This window comes from Arachis hypogaea, chromosome 13 (assembly GCF_003086295.3).
Source record: "Arachis hypogaea cultivar Tifrunner chromosome 13, arahy.Tifrunner.gnm2.J5K5, whole genome shotgun sequence".
NCBI lineage: Eukaryota > Viridiplantae > Streptophyta > Magnoliopsida > Fabales > Fabaceae > Arachis > Arachis hypogaea.
The window spans coordinates 31,459,082-31,483,009 of NC_092048.1; the positions used below are offsets into that span (position 1 = coordinate 31,459,082).

General features: G+C 36.4%; 1 protein-coding gene across 12 annotated transcripts; it reads left to right on the top strand.

Annotated features, from left to right (window-relative positions):
• Window positions 1–228: 228 nt before the first annotated feature.
• Window positions 229–15,407, top strand: LOC112737944 (phosphatase IMPL1, chloroplastic). Of its 12 annotated transcripts, XM_025788112.3 has the most exons (11): window positions 288–645; window positions 869–936; window positions 1,197–1,330; window positions 3,238–3,326; window positions 5,241–5,298; window positions 5,402–5,454; window positions 6,644–6,742; window positions 6,824–6,937; window positions 7,607–7,708; window positions 13,018–13,083; window positions 13,196–13,335. In XM_025788112.3, exons 1-11 carry the CDS (start codon window positions 625–627, stop codon window positions 13,217–13,219), a joined length of 828 nt encoding a protein of 275 aa, XP_025643897.1. In that variant the 5' UTR covers window positions 288–624; the 3' UTR covers window positions 13,220–13,335. The 12 variants fall into 12 exon arrangements, with proteins under 12 accessions (XP_072067677.1, XP_072067680.1, XP_025643893.1 ...); XM_072211576.1 differs by lacking the exons at window positions 13,018–13,083; window positions 13,196–13,335 and adding an exon at window positions 15,077–15,407 and having other exon boundaries at window positions 229–482; XM_072211579.1 differs by lacking the exons at window positions 13,018–13,083; window positions 13,196–13,335 and adding an exon at window positions 15,077–15,407 and having other exon boundaries at window positions 239–482; window positions 869–941.
• Window positions 15,408–23,928: the final 8,521 nt, after the last annotated feature.

Here is a 23,928-nt window from a genome sequence, read left to right on the forward strand (position 1 = left end):
TACTTGTACGCAATCGTTGGCATAATTCGAACTAGATAGATTCGAATTATAAAGAAATATAATTCGAATTTTGTTGTTTCGAATTACATTATAGTGTGCTTTGGTTGATTGATGAATGAGAACCTGATTTGACTGAATTGCGTAATAAAAATCTCCCCTTGACTTATATGCGTTTTTTACCCTATTTTTAATCAACGCTTTTAAATATTAATAAGTGATGAAAAAAATAATAAATTTTGGTGTCATGTCAGATTCCTCATAAAAATATTCTCCCTTGCTCAATGGACACCGTTGACACTGAATAGAGAGCCAGAAGAGTTAGAGCAAAGATTAAACGACACATTATCCAGCTGACAATCAAGCATGTCCTTGATGGTCTTCTCAGCCGCGGCCGCAAACCTTTCTCCAGTGTTTTCTGTGGTTCCCAGACATAAGTTTTCTCCCACCTTCCCTGAACGTATTCAGAGGCTTCATCACTTCGGGTACCGTTCGAATCCGAATCATTGCTTCAAACCAAGTATAGAAAGCAAAAATGTTCACCGCAACCCAAAAAAAAGGGGAAATTGAATTCAGAAGGATCTAATATGTAATATCTTTTTAAGTTCCATTTCACGTTAGATCTGAATGACATGGGCTTATAATACGGTAATTAGTGATTATACTTCAACGAATTCTTTATCTCTGCTTAGTCATCTGCACTTTTTCTGTTGATCAGGGTGATATTTTAAGGTAGGAACTTTTACTATTGTTGTGAACCCACTATATTTTTCCTGTTATAGCATTTTAAATTTGGTCTTTTTTCCAGTTAAATAAGGTTTTGGCATATATTATCAAAAGATGGATGATTACTTCTTTCTGTTATTTACAGGTTGTAATGGATGCTGTAAATAAGCCACGAAATATTACATATAAAGGATTAACTGACTTGGTGACTGAGTAAGGTCTTATTGAATCTCTGATGCTTATCTTATTCAATGTTCAAATTAAATAATTGACACAGATTATAGGGCCTTTCCTCTGTTGCCTTCGTTGATCTCATCCAGTTCAATTACATGCTGTCTTTGACCTACAGTAGTCATTGGGTTCATAGCTTGTATTATTCTTCTTCTTCAACATATTGTACTAAAGGTTTCCTTTTTGTTTGCTTAACTAGGGAACTAACTTTAGGTTGCACTTAATTTTCAAACTATTTACAGGACAGATAAAATGAGCGAAGCTGCCATATTAGAGATCGTGAATAAGAATTTTGAAGACCATCTTATTCTCGGGGAAGAAGGAGGAATTATAGGGGATGCAGCATCAGATTATCTTTGGTACATTGATCCGTTAGGTTTGGGATCTCCGTCAATCTTATTTTCTCAATTTAAGCACATTAACCTTTTTATAAATCAGAATCAGGAAAGGCTATACCAGTTCATGGCCTTCAAGAAATACTGTTTTTGTAATTTGCATCTTCTTTTAAAGAAAGGCACAGAATTTGGTAGATATCAGTTGAAAAGCTGCTGTTGTCCTTTTTATCTTAATATGATCAAGTATCTTAGATGTTCTTTTATAAGTGGTTGCTATATTTCATTATATTTCATGATTGTTATCTTATTTTTGATTAAGATGACTAGTTTATGATCATTATAAACAGGGATGAGTGCGTTGTATTTTGTATGAAATTTCATCACATCAAAACATTGCATCTTATTTTCTCTTTTCAATATTACTATTCATAATCCCGTTATTTCGAAATGGCATTAGAGGGCACTATGCTCTCACTACCAAACTGCTTAGTTCCTGATAAATATCTGGTACTGTTTATCTTTCATTACACCCTTCTTTCAAGCTATTTTGATATGTTCTCTAGTTGCTTGTCCACTATTATTAGTGTTTTTCTTCTCTCATAAGTGTGCCTTTTTTCCCCAACCACCCAATATTCTGGCTTGGGACTCAAAAAGCATCACAAATATGTCTCCACACATGTTCACTTCTATTATTTGATCATTTTCTTATGGATGGTAGTTTGTACAATATTTGAAGAGATAAGATGTGAATTGGCTCAAAAAGATTTGATCTATATTTTGAACAATTGTTGTGGGGAAACCATGCAAGGCACAACATTAGCAATAAAATCCTTAGCTGTAAATGTGTGGCCGAGAGCTACAAAATGAGCTTATTTGGTCAGTCGGCAAACTACATCCATTTTGGAGGACGAGTAAACTGCAATAACCCCTTGGCGCCAAGGCATATCTGTCCTTTTGAAATACTTTATAAGTGGTCATATAATCCTTGACGGCCTTTTTCTTATGTTTCCAATATGCCACACTAGCAACACTTTTACAAGTTCTGAGGGACTTATAATGTCTTCAAAGTTGAATCATGAATTCTGCTGGCAATATAAGGTTCAAAAGTGTGTTTCTTAGCACTACAAATTCTACACCTTTTGTACACCATGTTCTTGTGAATCAAATACATAGGTGGGTTGAATCATCATGATACTATTTTCTTGTTGATCCTTTTCAATCTTGATTCTTGAATCTTGCTGAACCTCTTATCTACTTGTTCTCAGACTTGGTTTATTGATCATTATGAAACGATTAATGTTACCACGGTAAAGTCTTCACTTTTCCATCACCAAGACAATGTCACTGAGATCTCCTTTATAACGTGATTTAGCCTATGCCCCAAGGTTGTGAGACTTGGGCATGGAAAGCCACTAATTTCGTTTCTTAAAATAAAACTGCTTCAATGCCCTTGCAAGAAGTGCAGTAATGGCTTAACTCAATTTCTCAAATGCCAATTGCACTTGGAGATTTAAAAAAAAAGAGTTCATCTTTTATAAGTTTGTTAGAAGCTTCTCTTCAACTTCAGACCAGGTTGAAACCTATAAACCCCAGAGAGACCAAGAAATCCATTTGAAGCTTTTAGGTCTTTGGTTGGGGCCAATCAACACTGCCTCAATATTTCTAGGATCAGTGAAAATGTTTTCTGTTGGCACTCCATGGCCTGTATACTGTGCTTGATACACTTGGAAACTGCACGTGCTTTTAGTTTGACACTATTGAGAGAAAATAAAGGAGAGAGACATGGAATTTCTTGTGTTTCAACTACAGAGTATAGACGAATATGAATTAAATTCTTGTAAATACAAATATATTATTTCTCTAATTAGTAATTACATATTCTAAAACTCCCCTTTATGCTGGGGTGTTATTTGGATGACTTAATTACAAATCTTGGATATTTGTGTAGATGGGACGACAAACTTTGCACATGGCTATCCCAGTTTTGCTGTTTCTGTTGGAGTTCTATATCGGGGGAGGCCAGCTGCTGCTGCAGTGGTGAATAGCCATATCTTTTTGTTCTATTTCCTACTGTTTGCATAGCTTTTTATGATAAATAAGTATGTCAGTCCTAATCAATTCTATATAAGGATATATACCTAGTACAATTGATGCATGAGATTAATGTGTTTTGCCATGTAATTAGTATGGTAATTGGAATGATGAGGGATTATGACATTTTAAATAAATGAAGTTACTGAATTGGACCAATATGAATAATCTTTCTTCTTGTTACCGAAAGAATATGCTGCATTATTTCCTATTTTGTACATATAGTTATGTTTTTATACCATAGCATCTAAGAACTAAAACTATTGAATTATTGAATCTAAATTAAACCCAGCCATTTCTCATCTTTTGGTCCTTTTAAATTACACAAGGTTCCTCTTTCTCTTGGGACTTCCTTTTCTTTCATAACCTTCATGATAGAGAATCCTTTGAACTTTTGGTTCTCTAAACTTCTCGTTGATGATTTTTCTGTCTTCAAACCCTGATAAATGGATATGGTCTCTTGACTCCTCTGGTAGTTTTAGCTGTAAATCCTTCTTCCAATTCCTTACTCACTCCTCTAACACAACATCCTTTCATCTAGACAAACCCATTGGAAGTCCAAAGCTCCCTCTAAAGTCAACTCTTTTTTATGGACAGTTGTGGTTAACAGAATTAATACCAATGACTTATGCAGGTTTGAAGGCTAGATAAGATAAGGCTATCTCCCATGATCTGTGTGTTACGTGTGGGGCAAATTTAGAGTCAAATTCACATCTGTTTATGCATTGCCCAATGACTGTTTTCTTATGGAACAATTTGTTTAGCATCTTTGATGAATGTTTGGTGTACGCTGTAATCCTAGACCAATTACTATTGACTAGGTTTGTTGGGTTTGGCAGTAGAAAAGAGGTAACATTTTTGTAGCAATGTGCAGTTTTTGCCACTATTTGGACTATTTGATTGGAGCGTAATGCAAGCACCTTTAATGACATATATTTTGATAATCATGTTTTATGGAATAGAATTAGATGCCCAACACTTGGTGTAAAGCTTATCATCTTTACCAAAGACTTTCCCTATTGAACATGTTGAGAGTTTAGAAAGCTATGCTTTATAGATAAATCTTTTGTTTTTCTATTTTTTCTTTTGTATAGAGGATCATCTTAATGAATTTTTATTTATTTATTTATTTTTTGAAAAAAATTATTTATTGCTCAGGATTTTCTCACTTAACCTTCTCCAGTATTATTTGAAAATTCAGCATGAGATTAGAGAGGAGTATATTCTCTATGACCTGCTACATCAATATTCTGCCACTAACTTCCTGAAATTTGAACTTGATTCGATTTGTAAGGCACAGATTTCTGTCAAAATCCTACATTTATTCGATCAGCTTCATCTTTCCTATTCACTTCTTTTCTAACTCGTGAATCATGTACATCACTAGCATCTCATTTTTTGGCAGTGTTTTCCCCTTCAGACCACTATGTTTCCTTTTGCTGGTTTATTTTTCAATGCTTTTTTACTATGTGGCAAGTGCTATTTGCATCATCTCTCATTATAGCCTCCGGAACCTACGTGTACATCTGCAGTTCAGCAATGACCTTTGAGCAAATCTTTCGGAGTGTCCATGGGTTAAAAGTTTTTAGTGTCAGCTTATTGGCTCAAATATTATCAGCTTTAATGGTAATAAGCCTAATCTGGCTCATAGAAAACTGCAACCACTACTTTTCCCAGCTCTTTATGCATATACCATTTTAAAGAATTTATTTCTCTTTCCACTTATGTTCTCACTATCCCTTTCTTGTTATTTTATAAGAAGAAATATTTTCTACTTTTGTTTCTATTTCTGATTTTGCTTCTATTTCTGATTTTGCTTCTCCTAGAATCTTAATGAACTGGGCCTTTTATATATTTCAGGTTGAATTTGTTGGAGGTCCTATGTGTTGGAATACTCGCACTTTCTCTGCAACTACTGGTGAAAGAAAATACTATCTTGTCTTCCATCTGTGTCTTGAAGAAATAAAACTGACTTAAATAAATTTGTGGCTTTACAATAAATATACTCTCTGACCTTCTAGGTGGTGGAGCTTTCTGCAATGGGGAGAGGATTCAAGTCAGTGAAACTAATCAGGTGATTTACAACAAAACAATACCTCAACATAAAGTTAAAGAATAGTGATCTTGGATCACAATTTGTTTTTTCTTCATTTAGGCTGTGTTTCTTGAGGTACTGAGACTGAGACTGGGGATTGAAACTCAGTGTCATGTTTGGTGATCAGAGACTAAAACTAAAATTTCAGTCCCTTAAATACCTCTAGAAAGTGAGGACACAGGGAATTGAAATTTTTGGATACATAGACTGAAACTGTACTAATATTTCTTTCCTAAAATGCCCTCATTCAAAATTTTATATTCCAAGTCTACCCCTCACTGTCGGTCTACTGCCACCCCACTGCCAACACTTCATAGCGCCCACCTCTCACCCCCAACCCAACCCCACCACCACACCTCTACCATCACCGAATTCCAACACCACCAACAACAATAATCCCGAGAACAACTACAATCTCGTGAACATATGTCAAAATCAGATTCAACAATCTCATAAACAAGAGGATTTCAAAATCAAAAAGGAGAAGAGAACAGGGGGCAGAATTGGATATTTGAGATTCCGAATCGGAGGGAGCAGAGACCCAGAACTTGAACTGTCTTCAGCCCAGAACTGGAACAGAGGCGATACGGTGAGCACAGGGAACAGAGGCAGCGCAACGGACTAGCAGTGATGCGACTAAGTGCAGACACGACGGCAACAAACAGGGACACAAGACGAAACGAACACGATGGCAGACACGACGGTGGTGGGTGCTGTCGTCTCTGCTGCGTCGCCATGGAGGGAAACTGTCGCTGCCGCTGGTTTTCCGGAGAGAGAAGAGGACAAAGATGAGAGAGAGAGAGCAAGAAAACAGAGAGGAGGGGAAAAGGTAAAGGGGAAAGGGTTAGGGGGATGGCTTAATGGGTAGGGTTAGGGTTTTAATTAGTAAGGGCAGTTTAGTACTTTCACTTATTTAATTCTCCATTTTTATCTTAAACCAAACAGGATACTGAGACATAACTCAGTTCTATACACTTACACCAAACACAATACGGAGACTTAATTTAGTCTCTCCCCCAATCTCTGTCTCTCAATCTCGGTCTCTCTTTCAAATGCAACCTATAATTCTGTTTATTTTTTTGGTTTTCATCATTATTATTTTACGGAACTATCTGATTTATATGGCACTTGATGACTGATGTATGTTGTATGTGATCTGCATTTTTAGGTGGAACGATCTCTTCTAGTGACTGGCTTCGGGTATGATCATGATGATGCATGGGCCACTAACATTGACTTATTTAGAGAGTTTACAGATGTCAGCAGGGTAATCATCTACTAAAGTCTATTTAAACCTTGTCTCATTTATTTGCCTTCCACTTTTCATTTGCCCGACTTTGATTATTAGGGTGTAAGACGACTTGGTGCGGCTGCAGTGGACATGTGTCATGTAGCTTTGGGAATTGTAGAAGCTTATTGGGAATATCGTCTAAAGCCATGGGATATGGCTGCAGGTGTTTTGGTATATTTTATGAGTTCTATATCATTGTCACTTTTGCTCTAACAGTATCATTGATATGCTTTATGTGTAAAGGCGAGTGAGAGATGTGTAATGCCATGAGATTGAAAGAATTTCAAAGTGAACCTAAACTCACCTACTGGTCAAATTGAATAGTTTTAAGTGGTAGAAGTATTTGAAGTCCAACATTAATTTTAAAGGTAAATAGAAGAAGCAGAAAACACATCTGATTTAGTTTTGATGGAATAAACCCATGTAAAGTGTCAGAACATATCAATAAACACAATGTGGTCATGACAGGCCCTCCCTGAGATTCAAGGTCTGTATGCTTCTCATTGTCGTTTGTGTTTTCGATTTGTAGTATGTCTTGAAGGAAACAGTGAAAACAGAAAATCCTACTTATTGTTTTCACCTTTTTTCACTTAATTTTGAAAGTATAGAAACTAGGGAAGCCCTAATGTTTTCTGTTTGAAATATTTTTATCATGAATTTTAGGAACAGGAAAATAGTTAGAAAATGTGTCAGACATCTTTGTAATCCAAACTGAAACTAGAAAAAGAAATAGGAATGAAAATAGTCCTAAGTACTCTAAGAAACCTATCTCTTTTCTTTTGCAGGTCGATTCATTATGAAAATAATTTTTATAGATTTTTTATTTCTATTTACTTGTAGATGGTGGAAGAAGCAGGGGGCGCTGTTTCTCGGATGGATGGCGGGAAATTTTGTGTTTTTGATAGATCGGTTTTGGTTTCAAATGGTGTGCTCCATGAAAAGGTTAGCCTTTTCTGATTTTGCTTCAAATATCTGGAAATAATTTTAGTTGTCATGTGAATCGTAAAATTGGGTCAATAGCTTTTCAGCTCATTTAATTTTGACAATTGTTTAGGCTTTCTATATGCTTTTTAATGCGGATATTTCCTATGATGTAGTTTTAGTTTGCTATATCTACCACAGTACCACTAGTCTTTGTCAGTCTGTAGCATATTAACACAAAATCAATCAGGGAGCAAGTTCATGTGCAGATTAAAAGCAAAATTTGTTTGTTGTCGAAGATAATCTTTGCGCTCATGAGAATTTTTTGCACTTATCTTAGAGCAAGCCTAAAGCTCTCTCAGTAATTAAGTATTCATACTTGGCTACATTAAGAGTGTGTTTGGTGTCAGTTGAAAAGACTGAGACTATGGTCAGAAATTAGCGCAAATATATATATATATATATATATATATATATATATATATATATATATATCCTAAAAGACTATTGTCAGATATTACAAGGAATATGAGAGAGAATTTTCTAGGCGTGCTTAGTTTCTATACAACTAAATTCCTAGATCTGCCTAGTTTCTATGTTGTCAATGTTTCTTTCCAACATCCTCCCTCAAGCTGGAGCATATATGTTAAATGATCCAAGCTTGCTACACAGATATTGAATCTGAGGTCCTCTGAGACACTGAAAATATCTGCTAGCTGTTCACTAGAGCTTATTGATTCAATGATTATTTCCTCTGAGAGAATGTTTTCTCGAACATGACAGTCAACTACTCAACTTCAATATATTTTGTTCTTTCATGAAATATTAGATTAGAAGCTATATGAAGGGCTGCCTAATTATCACAAAATAATTTCATTTCTTTGAAGTCTAAATGAGTTAAAAAGTAAGTTGGCCACAGCACGAAAGTCTGCTTCAACATTGGAGCGAGATACAACATTTTTCTTTTTTCTTTTTTACTTTTCCAAGAGACACGATTTCCTCCAAGAAAGACAATAACCTGTAGCAGATTGTCTATCAGTGGAACAATCTGCTCTATCTGCATCACTGAAACCAATAATCTGAGAATTCCCTTTATCATCATAAAGTATCTCATCTCAGGAGATCCTTTAATATATCTCATATTTACATTATTGCATTCCAAGGATCCAAGCAAGGAGATTGCAGAAATTGACTTACTACCCCAACTGCAAGACAAATGTTAGGTCTAGTAATGGTGAGATAGAGAAGTTTTCCTACTAATCTTCTATACCTTTCAAGATCTGAAATTGGCTCCCTCTGGTTAGGTAGTAACTCAAGATTTGGATCCATCGGACTATTAGTTGATCTATAATTCATCATTCCCCTGAATATATCCAGAGCATACTTCTTTTGAGAGATAACAACACGATTAATTGATTGGGCAACTTCAATTCCAAGAAAGTATTTTAGCTTTCCCAAATCCTTGGTTTGAAAGTAACTGAAGAGATTTTCTTTCAAACAATTAATCCCTTGATGCTTATCATCTGTGATAACAATATCATCCACGTACAATATCAAGTAAACACTTTTCCCTTGGGAATCATGATAGTAGAAAACTGAATGATCTGCCTCACTCCGTTTTATCCCAATCAACAACGGAGCTGAATTTAACCACGTTATGGGGGATTGTTTCAATCCATAGATTGAATGTCATAGCTTGCAAACCAATCCAGAGCCCCCTCAAGCAACAAAGCTAGGCAGTTGCTTCATGTAAAACCTCTTCCTCTAGATCACCATGAAGGCAGGCATTCTTGATATCCAATTGATGTGATTACCAATGACGAATAGCAATCATAGCTGAGAAAACACAAACCTAAGTGATTTCGGCTACATGAGATAAGGTATCCCCATAGTCAAGACCATAAATTTGAGTGTATCCTTTTGCAACAAGCCTTGCTTAGGCGATCAATTGTCCATTTGGACCGACTTTGATTGCGTACACCCAACAACATCCAAGTGTGGTTTTGCCCAAAGGAAGAGGAACCAGCTCCCAAGTACCACTATGCTCTGAAGCTTGTATTTCATCAATCATGACTTGAACTCTTTTGTGTATTGAAATAGGAGAGATAGAAGGTACAAAGGTGGAGTAAGACAGATAATCGATGATAACTCAAAAAGTTATAAATAGGATGAGGATTTTTGGGAGAGCGTGTACCTTTGAGAACTGCTATGAGAACTGCTATAGGTGAATCTAAATTCTCATCGGAAAGGCTCGTAAATCTACGCTTTGAGAAATCGGAAAGCTATGCTTTATAGATAAATAAATCTTTTGTTTTGTTTTGCTTGCTTATCCCCAATTTGTATTATCCTTCTCATTTTAATGAAATTCTTTTTTTAATAAAAACAAATATTCAGTGATTTATGGGGGACGTCACCTATGGTGTCTCATGCTCACTATAAGTAATTTATTGACGATTATAGTCGTTTCACATGGATTTATTTTTTGTGACCAAAAGCTGAAGTAATATTACAAGTTCGACATCTCTCAAGGATAAGGTCTTTATAGCATAATTATCAAACTTGAACTGCCAATCTAGGTATTGGTCACCAAGTTAGTGGTTCAATCGGTGGGTCATTGGTTAAATAAACCGTTTGACCTAATAATAATAAAATTAAATAACTATATAAAATTGTAATAAAAATCTAAATTTAAATATTAAAAATAAAGAAATGCAAATGATAACTTGCAAAATAAAATTGTCCAAAATCTTAATGAACAAATTTAGAACAAATAGAATAATAAATACATACATAACATAGTTGGAAATTAGTGTTCCACAAAGATATATTTTAATTGCTTTCTTCTAATAATAAAATAAGTTAGTTAACCAAGCTTTTTAATGAGATTTTAAGGTCAAAGAAGATGTGGATAAAGCTCATGAGTCATATCATGAAGTTATGGAAAATGGTGATAGAACGGAGGTTGAGAAAAGAGACATAAGTAACAAAGAACCGTTTTGGTTTTATGCCAAGGAGATCCGTCACCGAAGCAATATACCTGTTAAGAAGGATGATGAAGAGGTATCGTAGTAATAAAATGGATCTATACATGGTGTTTATTGATTTGGAAAAAGCGTATGATATGATGCCAAGGGAGGTCTTATGGAAGGTTTTAGAATGGAAAGTTTTAGAAAAGAAGAGAGTAATAATCGCATATAGACATGTATGATGGAGCTACAACTAGTGTGAAGACTTAAGGTGGTGTGACAGAGAAATTTCCTATTGGTATAGGATTACACCAGGGATCATCCTTAAGTCCATACATTTTCACATTAGTGTTGGAAGTACTCACAGAGCACATCTAAGAGCCTGTTCTATGGTGCATGCTTTTTGCCGAGGAGAGTCAAGGGAAGACCTAAATAAAAAGTTGGACTTATAGAGAGAAGCTCTAGAAGTGTATGGTATGTAAGTTCGGTCTGCGAAGGGAAAATCTTAATATAGAGGTGAAGATTGGAGAAAACATCCTACGAAACGTTAAAAGTTTTAAGTATCTTGAATGTATCATACAAGATAATAGAGAAATTGAACATGATTTAAATCATAGGATCCAAGCAGGTTAGTCAAAATGGCGGAGTGCATCTGGTTTTATATGTGACAAAAAAGTGCCTTTAAAACTTAAAGGTAAATTCTATCGCACTGCTATAAGACCGACTATGCTTTATGGTATAGAGTGTTGGGCGGCCAAAGAAGAGTACAAACATAAGCTAAGTGAGGCAGAGATGAAGCTGTTGAGATAGATGAGTGGTCATATGCGATTGGATAAAATAAGGAACGAAGATATAAAGGAGAGTTGGAGTAACACCTATTGTGGAAAAGATGGTAGAATCGCGTCTCAGGTGGTTTGGACTTGTGAGAAGAAGACCGACAGAACACCGAGTTAGGAGGGTGGATGAGATGGAAGATGGACAAGGGGTGAAAGGCAGAGGAAGACCTAAGAAGACCATCCATGAGGTGGTCAAACGAGATCTACATGTAAACAGTCTCTCTGTAGACATGATACATGATAGAGCTCAATGGCATCGTTTGATCCATGTAGCCGACCCCACCTAGTGGGGCAAGGCTTTGTTGTTGTTGTTGTTCTAATAATAAAATACAAAGCAATCAGTTTTCGTTGGTTTTGACTAGGTTGATTGCATAATCAATTTGATGGTTTGCTGGGTCACCGGTTTTCTAGTCGAATCGGTGGGTCTAGTCTGATTATCATAACTATACCCTAAATGTGAGAGGCTCACCTCTTGGGCTAGCTTTTGGAATGTGCCAGGCCTACTCAATTCTAATATGATATCAGAGCTTATATGATCTTAATGTTGGGCCACCCACAGATTTTCATTATTGGGCATGACAGTGTTTACACGTATGATACTTCTGTTACCTCTTGTGTTAGCTTCTGGGGTGAGTTAGGCCCATTTAATTATAAAAAGTGTTCTCTGCTTTCAAAACTTTTCATGCTTATGTCCAAATCCAATTTTCGTCAAAAATAAAAGTTCGTGGCTCTGTCAATGGGTGGATGTTACGCACCCGGAGAAGGGTGGGAGCAAAAAATATTTTTCTGAGGCTGCAATAGGGTCCAAGAGAATTCCTCTTTTGCCCTTCATTTACAGTAGGGGGAATAGGAGAGTGAAAAGAGAAAATGGCGGGGAATCACTTGTGTAACTAATTAGGCCACGTGGCAGAGTTAGTGGATGCCTGGATGGGCGTGTGATCCTAGGGTGATTCTGTTAGGGAAGAGAGAGAGATTCTGTTATATAGAGGAAAAAAGGAATAATGAGAAGGTAGGAATTAAGATAGAATTATGGTAGTGTTTGATAGAATTATGGAATTATGCGACATATTTTCATAGTATTTTTTTCTGTTCTATAATTTCCTCCATTTCCCATATAATCCATAATTGAAGAAGGGGTGATTTCACAGTAATTCATTACTACCTCAGCTCTTCTAGTTCTATTGTTTTCTTTCTATTTTCTGGGGTACCAGTTGTTACAGTGGAGTGCACATCTTATTTCTTCCAAGATTTCTTGCAAACCAATGAGATTTTATTTAAAAAATCATGTCTCTGCCACATCCCAACAAAATGGAGTAGCTGAAAGAAAAAAAAAAAAAAAATCTTTTTGATGTTGTGCCTTATGTTGGAATCTTTTGTGGCACCTCGTTTTTGGAGTCTTTCTTATTTACTGCGAGCTCTCTCCTTCACTAAAAAATGATTTTCCTTCCTTAATGTTGTTTGATCACTCACCCACTTATTCTAATCGCTGAACCTTTGGATGTGTTTGTATGTACATCTTCTCCCACAGATTGCACCAAACATACGGATCAATCTATTAAATATGCTTTTCTTGGATAGTCTCCCCACCAAAAAGGTTTTCTATGCTATGATCCTAATCTACATCAGATTCGTCTCTAGAGATGTGATATTACACGAAATGCATATTGTTTTGCAAATAACCATGATCCTCTCTTTGCATCCCCTAGATCAGTTTTGGCACTGTTTTCTAATAAATCTGCAAAACTAGAACCACCAATACCTCTCTTTGTACACCAAAGACATCCAGCTAACACTCCAAATCAGGCATCTGGACATCCAGGCCCCTGCTCGATCACTCACCAGCTGCTGATCCAATATTTGATCCATAACGAGTTCTTGTACGATGCAGTTCATGCATTTTTAAACCCCAAAGTAAGGTTTTCCTTCCTCTTTATCCTTGACAGCAACTTTAGCTTCTGTTTCTATATTTTCATCCTATGAACAGGCTATGGAACATGAATCTTGGCAACAAGCTATTGAAACCGAACTACTTGTATTGGAAGAAAATCAAACATGGCATGTTGTTCCATGACCCCCCATCTATTTATTTATTGGATATTATGGCAGAATATTGACGGAATATCTTCTTGTATATTAGTAGAATATTAGCAGTTATTTCTGCGGAATATCTAAATATTTAATTTTTATTATAAAATTTTAAAAATAAATAATATCCAACATTTTTGTAGTAAATATTAAAGATTTTATCAAATGAACAAAAAAAAAATGTCACTGGAGCAAAACGGTATCATGTGAATAAATAATATGAAAAGAATAGCATTTTGATAAAAAGTTTTAGAAATTGTGGCACATGGGTTAAAAAGCCAAGAGAAATAGAGTGAGTGGAGAAGGAAGAGAATTTCTTAATTTTGGAGGAAAAAAATTTATTTTAATTGCAATGATGTAGAGTGTTATGTGACATATTTTGATTCTCAAATATTTAATAGATATTAATTTCAATTGCAATGAAAAAATATCATATGATACATTTTGGTTGTCAAATTAGTAATTACTAATTAGTAATGATGTATAAGAGAGATTGAGTAAGTGAAGGAGGAACAAAGATAAAAAAGGGAAGAGTTCAATCCAAATCAATTCCATTCCAAGCCTTTGTGTTCCAGACAGGATTTGTCAAGTCTTGTGTTGCTGCCCCCTAGATGTTTGATAATCCTATGTTTGCTTATTGGGTAAGGTTCACGGCACTTTGCATGATATTAATGAGTTATTACTATTTTCTATACCCCCACCCCAGTCAAGGAGCATGATCGTAGTTTCTTTTGATAGTTTTGACTTTGCAGAGGAAAATTAAAATAAAATGTAATGAATAAAAGTGGACCCAATAGTCCAATTAGGTATTTCTCATTAGTAGTCGGATTTACTATAAATATGGATAGTTGTGATGAATGAAAGAAGCATGAAATTAGTGAATTGATATATTTCCTTCTTTGGAATCCTTCAATGGAATTATCTTCTCCATCCCTTCCTCTAATTTGAATTGATTCTTCTCTAATTTTCCTCTAATAATTCTTTCCTTATTCTATTTCTTTCCCCTTACAGAAAACTAGAATTACAAATTAGGTGGTTTCCATGGTACCCTCCCAAATTTAAATTTGGCCTTGTGTTTAATAATTGCCAACTCATTGTTATGAATCAATCACTCACTGAACTGTTGTACCTAAATACTACCTTTGGTTTAACAAAGTCCCAGTTCTTGATCTCATTTCCATCAAGGGAATAGCATGTTTTCGGAACTTTGGTTTATTACTTGCTTGATATAATTTTTTGAATGTGATGGAAATGCGGGAAAACTTAATGAACGGGGAATCCTATTTCAATTGTAAATCAGTTCATTTCCATAAATTGTGTTCTTCTAAACACTACTATTTCGCTCTAAGAACTTGAGGCTTACTATTGTAACTTAAGCAATTTCCTTGATTCTGCTGGTATTTAATATAACTAATGGAGTTTTTTGGTGGTTCACTGAACCTGACCTCAATGGAACAATCTCTTAACCTTTTTTATATTTATATTTATATTTATCTTTACAGCTTCTAGATCGAATTGGACCTGCAACAGAGAAATTGAAAAGCAAGGGAATTGATTTCTCATTGTGGTATAAACCAGAGAATTACGCGGCTGACGTCTAAGGTCGGATGATTGTTTCCTTTCATGGACACTAATACAAATATTAAGTTCCATTGTTATATTAGTTTCTGCTCATAGTTCGATATTTATGAAAGCCAAACATTTTGGACATTAAACTGCAAAGATAACTTTTACGCCAGCTGAATTTTCAAAAATGTGTTTAAAAATTGTTATATCTACACGGCTACACCCACGTGATATTTATTGGGGAATTTATCTTCTGAAATTGAATTATCATGTGACCTGATCTATCACTATTTATCTTTTCATGCCATGAGTCTTTTTTTTCTTTTAGAATAATGCTATAGATCCAAGTATTTTTGTTAACCAAATTTAATTAAGTTTGTCTAATATCAACACAAATCAATTATCAACGCAAATCAATTATACGTAGTATTATTCTAAGTCTTATTATTTAACTTAGTTAGACTTGTGGTTCATAAAAAAACTTGGATATATATCATTACTTTTTCTTTTTCATATTTTATGGTTATCAGCAGCATAGTTATCAAATACGGACAAAATCATCCGGTTTGAATGAAAAATTGATGAACAAATCTGGTTTGATGTTCTAATTAATGCATTTAAATTGGTTAAATCCAGTAAAACCGGTTAGAATTGGTGTGAACTGTGCAGTGACCGAACCGTGTAGCGACTGAACCAATTGACATGTGTATCGATTTATGTCATGATGATGTCAGCACATAGGTGCATGCCAATTTTTTAAAAAATTGACTCCTTAAATTTGAACACGGGACCTCGAGAATATATTGATTCTTATTAGATATAGTGGTATATATATAAGTGATACTCAATTATATTTTTAAATATATATTTTTTATTTGAACCTAATAATCTACAGGTTGAATTATTGACATAGTGACCCGGTTTTTTGACTGGGTCAATTGTTGGTCCGGTCTGAAGCTTGAACATAGTACAGCAGCTGCTGAAGACCATCTCAGTATTTGAAATAAACACACATGAATAAAATAAGAAAAACAAAAGCACAAACACGATACTGGTAAACCATGTCTAGGCTTAGGCTTAAATAAACTGCAAATTTTAGGTAAAAACCAAGCAAACACCAATCCAGAAAATCTATTCATATTTTGTGTTGGTTCTTTGCACCTACTTCATCTTTCCATTCTTATAACACGTTTGTTTTCCTGGTATTCCTTCATCACCAAATTCATCTCTTCCTACTTCACCTATTTATCATTTGCAATTTTCATTCTAATTCATAGTTGACATTTTCCATCCTTGTAGCAGACATAATTTTCCTATATCAAGCACCATATTAGATAACCTTATCTACTGATCCGTACCCGTTATAATCGAACCGACGTTACGCCTTTGCTAGCCCATATCCATATAAGTAAACCAACTACTAGGTCAAAATCAGATAACAATGCACTAAAAGAAAACTCCGCGACGCACCTCAGATTAGGTAGCGAGAATCTCGGATCAGTAACGGACGTATTTTTCAAACATAAATAGCCTTGCTTAAACGACCTAAAGGTAGGCACACAAAAGATACACAAAAGCTCGGATTAAGCATCATTAATATTAACTAGTCATTGACCGACAAAAGAAAAAAAAAAGATTACAGTATTACACAGAATTAAAAAGTTATAATTATAATTATTAAATGTCTACAACATGCATAGGGTCCGCTAAGCGTAAAACACCGCCATTGGCAGCCTATATAAGAATGCGAAACTCTCTTCTGAATACTTCCTACGCTGGCTGTAATTTTTCAGTAAGCGGTTCTTGTTCCTCTTAAATTTGGTTTTCTGTGGTATTATTGTTCTTTATTTTCCCTTCTTTCTCAATTGTTGGGTTCTTTCTCTCTGCTATTACTTTGAATAATGGGATCAACACTCTACTGTGGGTGAATTCGGTGGCTCGGTTCAACAAAATTTCAACGGTGAATACGAGGGGAATTGGTGCTTTTGCAAAATCTGCTTGATTAGGGTTATAAAGAATGTATGATTCAACAATGGTGGGAGGAGAAACTCTATTATCTGCACGTTTCGGTAATGGGGATGGACCCCCCCCCCCCTTTCTTTGTTGGTTCTCTTTATAAAGATGTTTTTATGTTCAAATCTTTTGCATTTTGCTACTTAACGTCGGGGTCCATTGTAAAGATGTTTTTTTTTTATGCAAATCATTGCTGTTATGGAATATATTCAAGTCCGAGAAAAGAAAAAAGGTTTGCTTTTTTATTGTGATGTTAGTTTTTGATTATCTTGGGAATGAATTGGTTTTGGAAAAGTTGTTTTTTCTTTATTTCCCAAACTATTTTTCTGCTATTGAATTACGGGCAATTGAGTTTTGCCATTTTGATAGTTTTGGGATGCCCTATTTTTTCTCTCTTCTTTTTATGATTTGGATGTGACTCTGGACTTTGAATTTATTTCAATTCTACCTTGCACAATGTATGTTTGAGCCGTTTGGGAAAAGAATTTGTTGCAGAATAATATATGATTGTCTTTTACAGCAGGACAAACTTAGTTGCAGAATTGTTTCAATTCTTTTGCAATGAATTTTTTACTATGTGGATCAAATAAGATGTTGTCCCTTGAAAAAGTAGTGTAATGATTTGTTGATGGTAAAATTGTGCGATAATTTTCATGATTTTTGTGACTTTTGAAAACTGAAATGTGTGGAAGGGTAATATACTTAGCTTTTTCTGTCCAATGATATTGAAATGTAACAATATATGTGGCCCTATGAAATTATGAATTGTGAAGAAGGATTTTAGTCCGAATGACCTGACCCTATGAATTTTTTATGAAAGATTTTAGTCCCTATGACCCGCTAAAATTGGATAAGATGATATATGTGGCCCTACGAAATTGAACTGTGGCAAAGTATCTTAGTCCTTATGACTCAAGAAAATCGGATACAATAATGTGTGGTCCTATGGAATTGAATTGTGATGAAGGATCATAGTCCCTATGACCCTAAAATATCGGATACAATGATACGTGGCCCTATGAAATCGAATTGTGGCGAAGGATCTTATCCCCTATAACCTGAATATATCGGATATGATAATATGCTTGACCCTTATATTGCAAAATGATGTTATTTTGCTTTTTTTGACCCATGAATATTGAAGTTTGATGGTATAGTTGATCCTATGACCTTAAAATTTGGTGAAGGGTTTCTTGTCTCCAATGTGGTTGGAATGTGGTAAAGGATCTCTTGGCTCCAAAATAGTATTTCCTTTCTCTAATGTGCTTTTGTTCATGCTTTGAAATTTATCAGAAAAGATAACAGTTAAATATGGTTTTTCTTATTGCAAGTAGCTTTGCATATATAAGCTCTCAAGAACTTAAAGGTGTTATAGATAATTATTTTGTTGAAATATGTTATGGATAAACAGAAAATAATTGAGTGACTGAATTCATTGTCAATTTGTGTTTTACAAAACTTTGTGTAAATCATTGCTCTTATGGAATATATTCATGTCTTTAAAAAGAAAAAAGGTTTGCTTTTGATTATTGGTGCTATCTTTTTATTATCTTGGGGATGAGTTGGTTTTGGAAAGGTTGGTTTTTCTTTATTTCCCCAACTATTTTTCTGTTATTGAATTACGGACAACTCAGTTTTGCCATTTGGATTTGGAAGTTCTGGGATGCACAATTTTCTCTTCCATTTTTATGATTTGGATGGGACTCTAGAGTTTGAATTTATTTCAATTCTACCTTGCACCTTGTATGCTTGAGCCATTTGGGAAAAGAATTTGTTGCAGAATTGTTTCAATTCTTTTGTGATAGCATTTTTTTTACTTTGTGGATCAAATAAGATTTTTTCCCTTGAAAAAGTTGTGTAATGATTTGTTGATGGTAAAATTGTGCAATAATGTTCATGATACATATGATCCTAGAAAACTGTATAGTGTGGAAGAGTTATTTAGTTGGCTTTTTCTGTCCAATCATATTGAAATGTAATGACATATGTGGCCTTATGGATTGTGAATTTGTGATGAAGGATCAGTAATTGTAATGATGATATATGTGGCTCTGCAAAATTGGATTGTGATGAAGGATCTTAGGCCCTATGACCCGATAAAATTGGATACAATGATGTGTGGCTCTACGAAATTGAATTGTGATGAAGGATCCATATGACCTGAAAAAATCGAATATGATGATATGCTTGACCCTTATGTTGCGAAATGATGATATTTGGCTTTTTGGACCTATGAATATTGAAGTTTGATGGTATAATTTACCTTGTGACGCTGAAATAGAGTTTTTGGCTCCAAAATAGAGTTTTCTTTCTCTGATGTGTTATTGTTCATGTTTTGAGATTTATTAAAACATTGAACAGTGAAATCTGGCTTTTCTCACTACAAGTAACGTTTGGATATATAAGCTGCTGCTCAAGAATTGAAAGATGTTATCAGAAAAATAATTGAGGGACTTTTCCTCTCAAATATTGAAGTTTGATGGTATATTTGACTATATGAAGTTGAAATGGTGAAGGATCACTTGGTTCCAAAATAGAGTTTTCTTTCTTTGATGTGTTCTGCTCATGCCTGAAATTTATTAGATAGCCAAATCTGGTTTTTCTCATGTACAAGTAAATTTGCATATATAGGCTGCTAATTGCTTCGAGATAATTGAAAGATGTTATAGATAAACAAAAAACAATTGAGTGATTGAATTCATTGTCAATTTGTTTATACAAAAAAAAGAGAAAAAAAAAACAGTACACACTCTTTGAATTTGTCATTCTAATTCTCTTTACTGATCTATTATGACAACATGTATGCTAATCTATGTCAATTAGTCTCATAGAGTCTGAGATTCTTCATTAATCCCAACTCAAGGGAGATGTGAGTTGGTGGAATACATCTTCACTGCAAGGAATTGTTCAGACCTCCCTTGAGATGGTCATATCCAAACTGTTGAATGCCCTGAGAAAACTAATGTAAAAAAAGAAATAGAAGATAAAAGAGAGAGAGCAAATGGTCTCATCATTAGGAATGGAAAGATTCTTCCGTTGTCTTCTAATTATTTCAAAGAATTTCATGATACAAATGTGGGTGAACATTTTGGATACTTTCGGACCTACAAGAGAATTTCTGGAGTGATGTATTTGGAAGGGATGAAAAGACAAATTCTGCAATACATCAAAGAATGTGAGGTCTGCTAAAGGAATAAGCACCAGACATTGTTACTTGCTAGCCTGTTATAACCATTACCAATTCCCATAAATGTTTGGTCTGATGTATCTATGGACTACATTGGGGGACTATATTGGTTTTGGAAATAGACACTATTTTGATATTTTGGTGGTTGTGGATAAGATGACTAAATATGCTCATTTTTTTAGTTTAGCAGCATACCTTTACACAGTCAAGGAAGTAGTTGATTTGTTGTCAAAGAAGTGGTGCAATTTCATGGTTTTCTAAATTCAATTGTTCGAGATAAATTATTCAAGAGAAAATTTTGGGGTGAGTTCAAGGAAGTTGGGACCACCCTTAAGATGAGTTCAACTTATCATCCACAAATGGAAGGTCAACGTGGGTTGTCAATAAATGCTTGGAAACCTACTTAAGGTGTCTTATAGGTTCCAAGCCAAGACAATGGCCTAAATGGCTAGCTGTGGGTAGGACATTAACAAATTGTATGATTAATTGATCAAAACAATTAGAGTCTAGGAGTGAATTATTTTAATTAGAAGACAACACTACATTCAGAAAGAGTGGAAGGGAGAAGAGCATACCGGCATTCGCTAAAACAGATATATAATAAATTTCCCTTTGGAACTTAATTTTTGCAAGAACCATTCATTTTGTTAGACTGATCATCTATATTCACTTGTTCATTAGAGAATTGAGATATAACAATAGCAACAAATGTTTTAAGTTGCAAAACTATCTTGCCATAACAACTTTCTCATTCAGAAAATCCTTTTTACAATTCCATAGGAATGAAAGCAAAATGGAAAGTGTCCATAAGAAAAAGAATGAAGTGCCTTATGGATAAATGTCTCTCAACTAATTTATCTACATCCCAATAGCATGATCTACATCCCATTCAAGTGAGAATCGATGTTTAGAAACTCATCGTGACTGCATGGAATTGTGAGACCACCCATTGGATGATCATATCCATATTCTTCTTCAACTTGACTCAACAATTCTTGAAATAAAGGTTGGTTCAAGTATGATATCGGAATCACGAACCGCCTCATGTTGTCTCCAACGTAGACTGCAAGGTAGCCTTTTGGTACATCAATCCCCTTGGAAATTGTTTTTGTTGCCCTTTTAATACTTGGAATGCGGAAACCCATGTTGTATAGTGGTTTTTTCAAAGAACTTGTATGAGAAATAAGTGTTTGAGTTAGGATACTTGAGGATGCAAATGACTTGTGTTGCTTTAGAACCTCAAGAAATTTGGTATATATAGATATAGATGCTAAGGGAAGTAGGGAACCTTCAAATCAATTTCCAACTGAAATTATTTTTGATGAGTGATATGGGATCACATGGCATTGTCTTGGAGGTGTTTCTATGGATTTGCTAAGTTGAAAAGGATTGCATACCCCACTTTCTGATACAGTGACTAACAAATTACCCTCTTGAAAGCAAAGACATATGCATAGCATAGGTGACACCAAAAATATGTCCATGCATTAAACCATACATAATCTATTAATAGATATGCTTTAGACATCACACATTCTCTTTTTCTTCTTTCTTTTTTTCTCTCCCTTAGATTGACATTGATGTTGACATGCATCTGCGAGGTGCCAACTTATACCAGATTGACTTTGAAAAATAGTGTTACAAAGAGAACCAACATAGCATACATGATAACATGATAACATGCGAGTGTATATGTTCATAAAGTTCAAAGCATCCTCCAATCAGACTATAGATTTTGATTTATATATGCACTGAATTCTTTCTTTTTTCTGGATAAAGATCATACAACAGTTAGATTCCTTTTTATTATTCTGAATTTTTGTAAGAACCATTGTATCATACCAAGAAAGACCTGTTACGGCCGGGCCCAAATCCTCCACGGGTCGGCCCGATCCGAGCGTCACCCGACCCGAGCACCACCCGACCCGAACGGTCAAGGGTGAGGCGTCCCGCAACCGACCCGGACACGCGTCCCAGACAGCTCACTTACAGCTGTGGGAGAACGTCTCGGAAAAAGTGGGTCTGTCCTTGTAGGGCCCACCTCTGACACAGCATATAAGGGGAAGGTTTTACCCTTCCCCCAAGGTACGTCACACATCACTCTCCCCCTTTTTCGCCTGCACATTACTGACTAGAGCGTCGGAGTGTCTTTGCAGGTGACACCTCCCTTTACAAGAAGTGCTCGTGACCCCGCCTACACCAGATCGGCAGTTCACAACGAGACGAGACCCCTCATCACCAACCAGTATACCAACCCGATCCGTCCGGTACCCGACCTACCGAACATTGGCGCCGTCTGTGGGAAACTCGTCCATGAACTTCGTAGTGGTCCAAGGTGAGACAGCCCGCGAGGCCGAGCCCGTAGGGGACCCCGCCGCGACTGCTCCCCGGCAGCGCACAGGATCCCCTCCGAGACACACACCACAACCTCACGAGAGACGTCCCTTCGGGGGAACTGGCGACAACCACGCCAGAATAATGCAAGAGCTACGCCACAGAATGCAAGAATTTGAACGTCGGCTGGCGGAAAGAGAACACGATCAGCACACCCCAGAACAAAGCCACTCCCGCTCCCACTCAAGGAGCCACTCCAGACGCACGCCCAGCCCGCAAGCTGAGTCCGAGAGCGCTGGAGAAAGGGGACGCGCGAGAAGACGCCATGACCCCGTCATTTATGCCAGGCATGAGAGGCGACGTACTATAGATCGCGGAACCGAAGACGCCCGTGGGGAGAACGATGAAGGGAGAACGACGAGAACACGAGGACCCGTGATAATGGGAGCGACCCCATTTCATCGTTCCACACTCGAAGTCCGGCTGCCAAAACATTTTGACAAGCCCACGGACATGAGGTATGACGGAACGCAAGACCCTCTGGAGCACCTCACGGCCTTCGAGGCCAGGATGAACCTGGAGAGAGTGGGGGACGAGGTAAGATGCCGCGCTTTTCCGGTCACCCTGGCAGGACCTGTAATACGGTGGTTCAATAACCTCCCGCAGGGCTCGGTGACCGGCTTCGCGGACATCAGCCATGCCTTCTTAGCCCAATTCACGACCAGAATTGTAAAGGCGAAGCACCCAATCAACCTACTTGGGGTGACCCAACGACCCGACGAGTCGACCAGGAAATACCTAGACAGATTCAACGACGAGTGCCTGGAAATTGACGGGCTGACAGACTTAGTGGCAATCCTGTGTTTGACGAACGGACTCCTGAACGAGGATTTCAGAAAGCACCTCACTACGAAGCCAGTATGGACAATGCAGGAGATCCAATGTGTGGCTAAGGAGTACATTAATGACGAAGAAGTCAGCCGGATCGTGGCTGCCAATAAACGGCAACCCCCCTACACCCAAACCCAACACCAAGAGGGCGGAGAAAGGCGAAAGGAACACGCCAGGGACGGCGGTCCGAGCAAAACACCAAGGCCGTTTCCCCGAGTCGGGAAGTTCACCAACTACACCCTCCTGGCGGCACCAATCGTGGAAGTTTACCAACAGATAGCCGTGAAAGGAATACTGTCGAAATCCCGACCTCTGAAGGACCGAACAGGAGGAAACAAGAGCCTTTATTGCGAATATCACAAG